Genomic DNA, 12,976 nt, shown 5'->3' on the forward strand with positions numbered 1-12,976 from the left:
TGATTTTTCAGCTACAACGTATCCATTCCCTTGTAGTGTTGATGAAGAATAAGTTGATATGATATTCTTAGGGCTTAATTAGAAATTCAATCAAAACTGAAAACGACTATACCAAATATAACTCAGTAAAAAATATGACCCGATTTGAAGTCAACCTGAACAATAGCAACTCGGTAATGATACGACCTAAATGTGACCCGAACATGATAGGAATGGATCTAAATTTCAACTGAAATCGAAAGTGAGGTTACTCATGATAATCCGAAATCGATTATACTTTGACTTGAAGTTAACCAAACTTGATTGTGACTTGGTTCAATAATGATATGGTCGCATTTAAACCGACCTGATAAGTACAAGTCCGAGCTTCTTTAAGACCTACAGTAACACAAACCCACATGACCCAAAACCTATTTTGATCTTATAAAAAGTCATACAAAACACCAAATAACCCGACCCAAGGTGATCTGACTTAATTATAATCCGACCTGAAGTCAATATAGACCTGGAATAACCCACCCAAGGTGTCCCGAAAGTGATTATGATTTTCAACCAAAGTTAAACTAAACTCAAAATAACTAGTTATAACCGTTTGAAATTGACCTAAACAGCACAGGTTCGACCCGATCTCGAATGTCAAATTTGGTCCACTTCAACACGACATAATAGTAACCCGACCGAACCACTAGGTTAGATTGACTCGTTTCCACCAACCCTATAAGTATCGAGCCAAAACCAAACTGTGTGTATGGATAACTAACACACGATGATCTAATTAGTATAAATATATGTAATGATGGTTCATAATCTCAAATCCGAAATAACTCGACCCAAGGTGATCGGAAACCGATTATGATCCGACCTAAAGCCAACACGAACTTGGAATGACCTGCCCAAGGTGACCAATAACCGAGTTTCATTTGAACTTAAGTCAATACGAACATGAAGTTATTAGTTTTGAGCCGTTTATAATCCGATTGGAATTGACTTGAACCAAACGGGTTTCGACCAGATAAGATAAGATCCAGAATGTCAAATGAGCCACTGCAATCCAACCCGATAGTGACTCGATCAGAGCCTAACTAACTCAGATTGTCATTATGCATTATGTTTCTTTTAAACCCAACCTGATAGTGATAAGTATTGACCCAAAACCGAACTATGTGTCCCAATGGACATCTAAACCGGCATGATCTGATTAGTATGAAAATATGTAATAATGATTCATAATCTCGAATAATCATTGTATGTCAGATTAAATCCTTGGCTCCATACCCATTTAAAAACTCATGATGATACAAGTTTTAGTTCATTTGAAAAACGTGGATCTTATACACAAGTAGTATCTATTAAATTGAATGGCCACTACTTTTAATAACATTAATACTTACTCCTTAATTTTGTGGATCACCGTCTTAATTCACATAATATTTTCACATGGGAGTGGAAAGTTGAAACCATATAGTACAAAACATAATTGACCATGAGAAAAAAAAAAAGATGTGAGAGAATTTCTTAGTGGAACTTGAGACTAGTCAAGACGTTGTTGTTGACTGGATCAGCCAAGTGATCAAGGAGGTTTTGGTATGGCCCAACACCAGTTACAAGACCTTGAATAAAGTAGCCCAAGATAGCCAACATAGCCAACCTACCATTCTTTACTTCCTTAAGCTTAAGCTCCTTCATGGACTTCTCATCCTTTCCAAAGCCCAATGGGTTGAAAATAGGCCCACCTGGGTAAGCTGGGTCACCTGATCCAGCAAAGCCTTTCTCTAGGCCCAAGAAGTATTGCTTTCCCATGGACCCTGGGTTGTACCAATCCTGCAATCTACGGTGCTCGGCGAAGCCCATTAGTGCCATCTCAAACACAAACAATGTGTAAGGGTCAGCCCAGTAATTGTAGGTGCCTGCTGGTGGGATCACACCAGTTTGGAACCATGGGAGGGCTGTTTCAGCTGGGATCAGACCAGCTTTTCCTAGGATTTCGGGCGCGATTGCACCTGCTGCACCTAGCATAGCGAAACGACCGTTGATGATCTCACCATAGGCTAACCATCTAGGCTCAATGAACCCACCAGTGCCTTCTGGGTCTGAGAGTCCTAGTGGGTCGAACCCGAAATCTCCTGGAAGACTGCATGGTTTAAAGCATATCAAGTTAGGTGTAAAGTCTTCTTGGATTTCAAGTTGTATGAGCTAAGTAATAGTATTAGGCTATGTTTGGCAAAACTGACTGAAATGGAGCTGAAACTGATAAGGTGGCTGAAACTGATTAGGTAACACCATCTTTTTAAATCAAAGTATAACACTATAAAAAAGGAAAGCAATCTTTGACTAATTTACGTAGAACAAACAATAATACAAAAATAAAGTGAAAGTTATAAACTTACGTCACACTCACTTCACCTGAGTTTTACTCGACGGAGATTATCTTCTCTATTCAAAACTTTTTATTAACAAGTTGAAATGAATTCTACAATTTAAAAGCAATTTTTGTTGTTGTTGATTTTCTAGTGTGTTACGTTTACTGTTTAATCTAATGATTCCTCCTTTTTTTCCATTACAATTTGATTATTTCATATGTTAGTGCACAACTTTTGCTATTACTATATTTAATTTTGTAAATGGTATTATAAAAATATATATTGAGATGTATCCAATAACATCTTACATGTTAAGTTTATATGTGTATAATAGTATAAAAGAGTGATCAAAGGTATCACATGAATTATTACATTGATATTGTTAGGCTCATGTTTATTCTGTATTCACAAGAGCAAAATAATCATAAATAGTGACTAATCATAGTTTTAACATATGATTATACGAGTTTCCACATAATAGTAATCATGTCAACGTATATGTCAATATGTGAATATATTAGCTGGGAGACTGAGAAATAAACAACATTCCAGAACATCAAGGCATGAACTCTCATTCCATTTCATCAACGATAAGATAAAAAAAACGGGTGAGATCATCGAGTGACAACAATGAGATGGAGGGACTAAGAAACAAACAAAAATGCAAATCATAATCATAAACTATTACTGTACATCAAAATTGTAAACTACAGAAATCGAAGTTACAAGGTCTTGTATCATTACCTGCCATCCAAGTATGAAAGGCTCTGCTTCGATGCAAACCAAAGGGGCCTGTTTGCTCCTTGCTGTTAATAAATTTCCATATTTGGGAAAAATAAGTCAATCACCCACAAATTTAATTAGAAAAATGAAGAATCCTGTAGTCCTGGACGGCTGCTTATCTGATTACGTTAATTCATATTAAGGCTCCGTTCTTTGCACTAAACTGAATTGAATTGAATTTGTCTAAACCGAACTTAACTTAATATGTTTGAACGAAAGTTAATCAAAACTGAGAGTAAACTAAGTGAATTGATATATGAACGTGTCTGAACTAAACTGAACTAAGTTTTTATTAATTTAGTCCAAAAGAATATAATCTCAAATCTCCTAATATAGTGTGGTTTTTCGAATAATGAACTAGGATCGGAGTATGTCAAAACATCGGCTAGAAAAGTTAGAACTCAAAAACTAAACATGGAGAATAATATCGAACAAGCTCATATTTTGTAATATACGTAAATCATTTTTCCAAAACAAACATGACCATTGACCAGTATAACTTCGACTAGTTTAATTTGAGTTCATCATCAATTTATATCACCACCTTTAATAAAAAAATCAATTTATGTAATCTATTAGCATTAAAATCTCAAAACCAAAAACTGAAAGGTGAAAGAAATATTGAATGAGGTAAGTACCTTAACGGGAGGAGTAGCAGATGCTCTGACAACAAAAGAGTTCTTCTTTGAAGAAGGAGAAACTCCTGACCTAGCACCTAGAATCTGTCTTGCAGTTTCCACTGAAGAAGTTAAAGAAGATGACACCAAAGCTTGTGTTGCCATTACTTATGCTTAGAAAAATTAATTCTTTGATGAAATTAGATGAAGTGAATACTCAATAGAGTACTCTTTCAGTACTCTATCCAACAATGAGATTGTAGTTGTGGTGTTGAAGGCCTATGAAGGGCACATAATAGTTAAAACAAATATGTGGAGGAGAGAGAAAAGCCAAGTTGGGAGTGAGATTTTCTAAATTCTCAGGTGGATATTGATTCTGAGGTGGCTTTCATTTTAGCATGCCTGAAGATCTCGTTATCCAACTAGCAAAGAACAAGTGGCAATTAGCATCCTGTGTTGGATAATAGATATTACCCTTGTTTAGTTCTTGATTTCCTTCATGGCCCATTGCCACCTAAAGAGGGTAGGGTCTGAATGTCTGATAAATTGATGGATTATGTTATTATAGGAGTATGTTGACTAGTGTTATATGGAGTAGTGTTAATCAGGCTAAGCAGCTTACGATTATTTAGCTAATCATGAATTCGTGACTCCTGAGCGTATCTAAGTAAATTTTAAATGTTGTGGACTTATTAGTTATTACTAAGAGATCCCTAAATCCTTGCAGGAAGGAACGAATAATGTTCTTGTTGTATGGGTATAACCTAAGTACGTTAGTGACCAACATGGCGAGTCCACATACATTAATAAGGAGCGAGCGCGGTGAACGCCGGCCATAGCTTTAACAAGTAAGTTCACCAACGGGGTCGGACAATGTTGGCGGTCGCCTAATAAAACAAAGGTATGAAAATCTTCTCACTTGTCAAGTGCGTCGTAGCCATACACGTGTCAAAGAATTACACACCCTGTCAGAGGAATAGTACTTCTATAAATAGCTCACTAGTACTATTCTGCAGGTACATTATGTCTCATAGTAAAAATAGCTTATCTTTCTCTCTTTAAATCCTAGTTGGACAAACACTGACTTGAGCGTCGGAGGGGGTTTCCTCGCGTCCCCCCCGAGGGTAGCTCACGTTTGCTTATTGTGCAGCTATTCACCAAGGGACAGTATTCCCCAGATCTTTGGCGAACTTTTCTTGAGGTCGTCAACTGTTTCAACACCGAAACAATTTGGCGCTAGAAGGAGGGGACTTCCCATCTGTGTGAACGCTAACATGGAAAGAGCAAGCAATGACGGATATGGTCCACAAGGATTCGAAACCGGAAAAAGGTTTACTCAGCCCCTATTACCGAACCCATTGGTGTACCCCAGTTCTCAACTAGAGGGAATAACCAAAAGCATAACGAAGAAATGATTGAAGATAACAAGGTTGTACAGAAGATTCTTCGATCATGTAATAAGAAATTTAATCATGTGTTACCTACAATAGAGGAATCTAAAGATATTGATAAGTTATCGATATAAGGGCTTCTTGGATCACTCCAGGTACATGAGGAAAGAATTTTGAAGAATGATGGACCTGCTATAATAGAGCAGGCACTTGAATCGAAATTAACTTTGAATGAACAAAGATGTAACCAACGAAGAGGCGGTTATCATGGAAGTGGTAGAGGTCGAGGTCGTGGAAATTATCAACCTCATGATCAAAATAATGATAAAAAAAATTTGTTCATGGAAGAGGATCAGGAAGAGGAAACATTTCCAATGAACGTGGAAAACGAAAAGATGTTCAATGTTGTAATTGTCAGAAGTATGGGCATTATGCATCCGATTGTTGGTACAAACTGAAAGATCAAGGCAATCGGCTAAATTTTACAGAATCATCACAAAATAATGAGGATTCCCCAACATTGTTATTAGCACATGAAGAAACTAGCAGTCAACAAGATATGTGGTTTATGGATTTTGGAGCCAGTAACCACATGTGTGGGAAAAGAGAAGATTTTGTTGATCTTGATGAGAAAATTCAAGTAACGTGAGTTTGGGAGATTCATCTAAACTGCAGGTTGTAGGTAAAGGGAAGATACAAGTTATTCTGAAGAATGGAAATGAAGATTTCATTTCAAATGTCTATTCTGTTCCTAATATGAAAAGTAACATACTTAGTATTAGGGATCTTCTTGAAAAAGGATATATCGTGCATATGGAAGATAATAATCTTTTTCTTAAAGACAAAGGTTGGAGACTCATTGCTCATTCTAAAATGGCGAAGAATCGCATGTTTCTGCTGCAACTTAATACTGATGTGCAAAAGTGTTTCCTTGGTGTCATTGAAAATGAGTATTGGAAATGGCATATGCGATATGGGCATTTACATTTCAATGGCTTGAAACTTATGTAAACAAAGAATATGGTGCATGGGTTACCAAACATTGAAGATCCTAAACATGTTTGTGAAATATGCATAATTAGAAAATAAGCTAGACTTCCATTTCAGAAGGGATTCTCACAGAGAGGGAAGGTACCACTGGAATTGGTACACACTGATATTTGTGGACCATTAGAGCCAGTATCGTTGGGAGGTAACCGTTACTTTATTACTTTATTGGCAATTATAGTAGAAAATTGTGGGTGTATATGTTAAAGGAGAAGTCAGTCGCATTCAACACATTCTTGCAATTCAAGGCTAGTGTAGAGCTAGAAAGTGTATGTAAATTGAAAACGCTTAGGGTGTGTTTATCCCTCAGACTCAAACCCAAACTTCAGACTGTGCCACATCAGCTTTCCACTAATTTTTATCTACTTATTATTCTTCAGACTCACTCCAGACTCATTCCAGTTTTACACTTTATCCCTCAGACTCTCTCCAGACTCTTTATCAAAAGTTTAACATATTATTTTATATTTAATCATTTTCATGTTTTTTTTTCTATAACATTATTAACTTAATATGTTATGAGCATATATAGTTTAATTATTTACTAATTATTATAACATTAAAATAAAGATTTATCTAATTATTTATTTAAGATTACGAAATAGCTGAGCAATGTTCAAGGGGGCAGACCGTTTAAATTTATGAATATAATGGCTGAGCAGGAGGATTTTCTACTAACTGTTGATAATGCCTGGTCCTCTATACAAGGAAGTTCTAGACTTCAATCAGTGTGGGTGAAACTCAAGGCTGTCAAGAGAGATTTGAAGGTGATGAAACAGCAGAAAATAGGAATAGCACAGGAAAAGGTGGAGGTGCTGAGAAAGCAAATAACTGATCTACAGAGTCAGGGCGATTATGACAGTAATGCTGAGATCCAACTCTCTGTTAAAGGTCTGCTGAAGGACCTGAATTACTGGTCTCATGTTGAAGATAGTATCCTTCATCAGAAAGCTAGGCTCAACTGGTTAAAGCAGGGAGATGCTAATACTAAAATGTTTTTTACTGCTACTAAGGCCAGGCATGGTCAGAATAGAATTGATTTGATAGTAGCTGATGATGGGAGAATGATTCAGGATGTAGGAGCTATAAGAGAGGAAATCTTGGATTTTTATAAGAAGCTGTTGGGAACAAGAGCAACAAGACTCCAGGGAGTGGATCTTAATGTTGTGAGGGAGGGTCCAAGTCTGTCTAATCAGGCACAAGAATCACTAATGAGAGTGATTACACATACTGAGATTGATGAAGCCCTTGCTGGAATTGGGAATGATAAGGCCCCTGGGATTGATGGCATTAATGCCTACTTTTTCAAAAAAAGTTGGTGCAAAATCAAGGATGATATATATGCAGGAGTTCATGAATTTTTGGATACTGGTAAAATGTATAGACCTGTGAATTGCACTACTGTTACTTTGCTTCCCAAGGTCCCTAATGCAACTAAGGTTAAAGAATACAGACCTATTGCATGCTGTACAGTAGTATACAAGATTATCTCAAAAATCTTGACTAACAGGATGAAAGATGTGATTGGAGAGGTGGTGAATGAAGCTCAATCAGGGTTTATCCCAGGCAGGCATATTTCTGACAATATCCTATTAGCTACAGAGCTTATTAGAGGGTATACTAGGAAATATATGTCTCCTAGATGCATTATGAAAGTGGATATTAAGAAAGCCTATGATTCAGTAGAATGGTCTTATCTGGAAACATTACTGAAAGAATTTGGGTTCCCTAATGTGTTTACTGGGTGGATAATGGAGTGTGTTTCTACTGTATCTTATAGTGTTCTGGTGAATGGTATTCCAACTCAGCCATTTCAAGCTAGAAAAGGTCTAAGGCAGGGGGACCCACTGTCCCCTTTTCTATTTGCATTAAGTATGGAATACTTAAGTAGGTGCTTGAATGAATTGAAGAACTCTCCTGAGTTTAATTTCCATCCTAAGTGTGAAAGATTGAATATCACTCATCTGATGTTTGCAGATGATTTGTTGATGCTTTGTAGAGCTGATAGGAGCTCCCTGGAGTATATGGTTATTAATGCTTTCCAAAAGTTCTCAGAAGCTTCTGGCTTATCTATTAGTCAAGAGAAGAGTAATGTGTATTTCTGTGGGGTGCATGATAACACAGCAAAGGATTTAGCTGATAGTATACAAATGCAGGTAGGGGAGCTCCCTTTCAGATATCTAGGGATCCCTCTCACTTCAAAGAAACTCACAACAGCTCAATGTAAGCCTTTGGTGGAGAGGATCACTAGTAGGGCTCAAACTTGGTTGGCTAATTTGCTATCTTATGCAGGGAGGCTTCAATTGATAAAGAGTATACTTAGTAGTATGCAAAACTACTGGGCTCATATATTCCCTCTCTCAAAGGCAATCATTCATGCTGTAGAGAAGGTCTGTAGAAGATTCCTTTGGACTGGTAAGACTGCAGAGTCCAACAAAGCTCCTGTTGCTTGGGATACCATTCAACTCCCAAAGAGTGGAGGGGGATGGAATGTTATCAACATGGTTAATTGGAATAAAGCTGCTATGCTCAAGCTGCTGTGGGCAATAGAGTTTAAAAGGGATAAGATGTGGGTGAAGTGGATTCACTCCTATTATATTAAAAGGCAGACTATCTATACAGTCAACCTTAGTAATCAGGTGTCATGGGTTCTAAGGAAGATTATAAAGGCAAGAGAAATCTTGAATGATAGAGTTGAATGGAGTGAGGTGAGTACTGGAGAAAAATTCTACATAAACAAAGCTTACAGGAAGCTCAATGATCCTGCTGTAAGAGTGAGTTGGAAGAGATTAATTTGTAACAACCAAGCCACTCCGAGAAGTAAATTCATCTTGTGGATGATGCTGCATCAAAGACTTCCTACAGTGGATAGAGTAAGGAAGTGGGGAGTCAATTGTGATCCTAGGTGTAGCCTATGTAAAAATGATGATGAAACAGCACAACACTTATTCTTCTCATGTACTTATGCTAATGGAATCTGGAGCCAAATTTGCAGATTAATGAATGTTGCAAATGTAGGGACGAATCAGCAGGAGGTGATCTCAAGCATGAGTAATCAGGCTAGGAAGAAAAAGGGGAAGGTGTTTGTTATGCTCTTTACTGAATGTGTTTATGCGATCTGGAGGCAGAGAAATAGCCAAATTTTCACTGGTCATTGTAAAGATGTAAAAGTAGTCTTTAGGGACATAGTCTTTACAGTGGCTTCGAGGTGTATGGATAGTGACAGGAGTAAGCTGATGCTATAATTCTCCTAGTGTATGTTCTGACTCTTTGTTTCATGTGCAATGCTGTTGATGCACATGTTTTTTTTGGTATTAAATACAACTATTATTTGCCAAAAAAAAAAAAGATTACGAAATAGTAAATTACACACGAAATAGAAAAGTACACACGAAATAGAAAATTACATACGAAATAGAAAATTACACACGAAATAAAAAATTACACACGAAATAGAAAATTACACACGAAATAGAAAATTACACATGAAATTTAATTAGCATCTCCTCCATAACACGACCATATGTGTTCCACCAAATCATGCTGTAGTTGGTGGCATTGTGCTCGGTTGCGAATTCGCGTATGATTTTCAAAGTACCTGCTTCGGTTTACATAATAATTTCTTAGCCGCCCGGTATGAAGTTGTGGACTTTCGCTTTGATTCCTTGCTACTTATAATTAACACTAGTGGTCATTTGAGTATCATCTCTTATCCTCAATAATCATATTATGTAATATGATGCATGCTTTCATGATATCACCAACTTCACTTTTTTTCCATAAACGTACCGGGTTGCAAACAATCGCGAATCTCTTTTGGAGGACCCCGAAAGCTCGTTCTATATCCTTCCTTGCACCTTCTTGATGTTGAGCAAATAGTTTTCTTTTCTCAGATAGCATGTTCGCTCGAGGAATGGTTTTGACGAATACAGGCCATTCAGGATAAATACCATCCGCAAGATAGTATCCAATATTATACGTGCTTCCATTTATCGTCCTTCAAGCAACTCATCAAATACCGGGGATCGATCCAAGACATTAATATCATTGTTAGATCCTGCAACACCAAAATATGCATGCCAAATCCATAAATCATAAGAAGCAACAGCTTCTAATATCATTGTTGGTACACCTTGATGACCCCAGTATATTGACCTTGCCATGCCGTGGGACATTTATCCCATTGCCAATGCATACAATCGATACTACCAAGCATACCAGGAAATCCGCGGGATTCCCCAATTTGAAGAAGACGTCGGGTGTCATCAACTGTTGGCCTTCTTAAGTAATGAGGTTCAAAAACCTCAATCACACACTTACAAAAATTCTTCAAGCATTGTAGTGCCGTATTGCCAGCTATTCGCACGTACTCATCTACAGCATCACCAGCCACTCCATAAGCCAATAATCGAATGGCAGAAACACATTTTTGAAGTGGTGGGAGAGAATTCCTACCAAGAGCATCAAGTCCCTTTTGGAAATACGTAGAATGATTTTCGAGGGCATTGACGATGCGAAGGAATAACTCCTTTCTCATTCGAAACCTTCGGCGAAATTGTTGTGCATCATATACCGGGTCACTTGAGAAGTAATCATTCCATATGCGCTCATGTCCTTCCTCACGATTTCTTTCTATGTATTTTCTTTTCTTTCTTATTTTACTAATGTTTGAAGGTGATGTATCTTCAATGACATGATTTAGAATCTCATCTACTAAATCTGTGGAAGTGTCACCCCTCATGTATGAATCATACGTTTGATTGTACAATTCATCGAATGTGTTGGGAGGGTTAAAGTATGACATATCACTATGACTTGAAGGTTTTAAATTTTTGAGAGGATTTGTGGATAGTTTGCTATGAGAATTTGAGTTCAGAAATGGGTAAATATATAGAAGTTGTGGAAGTTAGTAATTCAATGCACAACTTTCAAACAATTCAATCACTGTAATGAGTACTACAACAATAATGCACTGATCTTTGGTACAATAATTCAAAAAATAGTGCAATTATATCTGACAAAGTTACTGAAAAGATGGATGTGAAATAACAAGTCATGTACTGATATAGACTTGGAGGTGACAACTCATTGAAATTGGAATCAATTCACCATTATTATTATGATTATTTTTATTAATAATATTACTAATAATTATCATACTTAACGTTAATAAAGGAAATAATTAATTATTATTAATATTAAGAAATAACATAAGTTCATGAAATAAAAACATGCTTTACTGAAACATAGCTACAATATATTAAAACAACATAAATAAACATTAATAAACGTAATCAAATTTTGCAAGTTGTAAGCAACCTAATCATCAAAAGTCCATCCATATTTTTCTGCAAGTGCTTGTAACTTCTTCTCATGAATCTTTCTTTGCAAAGGAGCCATCTTGGTGACATCGGCACAAAGTAGTTGGTTTTCAAGCTCCGCTCCTTCAAATCTGCCATACGACTCATTGATTGTTACACGTGACTCTGAATATCTTTTGCAACTGATATGGCTTCACTATGATCACTTTGGGTGCTTTTTCCCTTTCTCTGTGCAGCTAGTTGTTTCTTTGCAGCTTGTTGACCTGTTGGTCGGGCCTCATCAACTTCATCAAAACCCTCAACATCCTCCCCGCTTGCTGTGTAGTCTCCTGATTCAGAAATCTTGTTCCTTTTTGACGAATCACTATCGTTGTCTTTCTTACGTTTGCTCTTTAGTTCAGCTTTGAACTTATTAGTTTCACACACAATACTCCACACATGATCGTATAGAAACTTGGAATTGTAGAGACTTTGGTAAAGTGCACGAGCCTCCGAGAGCTTCAAAGCTTCATTAAACCCACTCCTCTTTTCATACTTGGCATAACACCCTGCAAACTTTCCAAGTGCATTATTAATTGCCCACCAATGTTGTTTGCAAGGATTTACCTCTCGTTCAGCTTGATTTGTTTGCCTATTTTCATTGATGAATGCACAAATTTTCCCCCAATATGCATCGGCTCTTTGTGCATTGCCATTCACTTCATCTTTGGTAGTATTAATCCATGCAATACTAAGAAGTGTTTCATCTTCTATCGTCCAAGTTAACCCTTTTTTCTCTTTAGGCTGACTTACTTTGCGACGTGATGTAGTACGCGCAGCAGTACGAATAGTTGTAGTAACATCAACATTCTCCGCCTCTTCAATACCCGCATTATCTACAAATGCATTGTCGGAATTGGACCCAATACTAATGGGGGTAAAAGGAGGTTGGTCAATATTTTGACTAGTAGGAGTATATTGGTTATTTGGAGTTTGGAGAAATTGGGTAAAATTTGGCACTTGTGCATTCCCCATACTAGTGGGATTGGGGTTAGAAAAATTTGTATTTTGGGAATTTTGAGATTGATTTTGTTGAGCTAAAAATGTCTGAAATTGAGGATTATTTTGAAACAAACTCATATGGGAGTTTAAATCAAAATTCTGATTTGGATCCATTAAAAATATAATAGATGGATTTTTTTTTTTTTGAGAGAATAGAGAGAAAAGGGAAATCGATATGGGAGAATATTGAGAATGTAAAAAAAAAGTTGTACCCAAAGAGTTATTTATAGGCATTATTACAAATTATTATACAATAAATTATACAAATCATGATATTTTTTATTAATAAAATTTATAGCTGTTTAAAAGTATCCGTTGCATTTTTATGTTGGTGGGACATGGTAAAAGTGCCAAAGTGAGTCTTTGGCAGAGTTTTGGAAATTAAAACTCTATCCAAGACTCACATTGATTTTGTT

At 36.7% G+C, this 12,976-nt stretch overlaps 2 protein-coding genes and 1 pseudogene across 2 annotated transcripts; all 3 read right to left on the reverse strand.

Annotated features, from left to right (window-relative positions):
• Positions 1 to 1,293: 1,293 nt before the first annotated feature.
• LOC104905645 (photosystem I chlorophyll a/b-binding protein 3-1, chloroplastic) lies at positions 1,294 to 4,089 on the reverse strand. Its single transcript, XM_010694241.4, has 3 exons — positions 3,782 to 4,089; positions 3,105 to 3,166; positions 1,294 to 2,131 (listed from the first exon to the last, which is right to left on the reverse strand). Exons 1-3 carry the CDS (start codon positions 3,923 to 3,925, stop codon positions 1,516 to 1,518), a joined length of 822 nt encoding a protein of 273 aa, XP_010692543.1. The 5' UTR covers positions 3,926 to 4,089; the 3' UTR covers positions 1,294 to 1,515.
• A 5,811-nt stretch (positions 4,090 to 9,900) lies between these two features.
• Positions 9,901 to 10,840, reverse strand: LOC104898057 (uncharacterized; annotated as a pseudogene).
• An 832-nt stretch (positions 10,841 to 11,672) lies between these two features.
• Positions 11,673 to 12,533, reverse strand: LOC104898058 (glutathione S-transferase T3-like). Its single transcript, XM_010685065.4, has one exon. The coding sequence runs from the start codon at positions 12,531 to 12,533 to the stop codon at positions 11,673 to 11,675; it is 861 nt and encodes a 286-aa protein (XP_010683367.4).
• Between the last annotated feature and the right edge of the window lie 443 nt (positions 12,534 to 12,976).

This window comes from Beta vulgaris, chromosome 1 (assembly GCF_026745355.1).
Source record: "Beta vulgaris subsp. vulgaris cultivar EL10 chromosome 1, EL10.2, whole genome shotgun sequence".
In the NCBI taxonomy this organism is placed as follows: Eukaryota; Viridiplantae; Streptophyta; class Magnoliopsida; order Caryophyllales; family Amaranthaceae; genus Beta; species Beta vulgaris.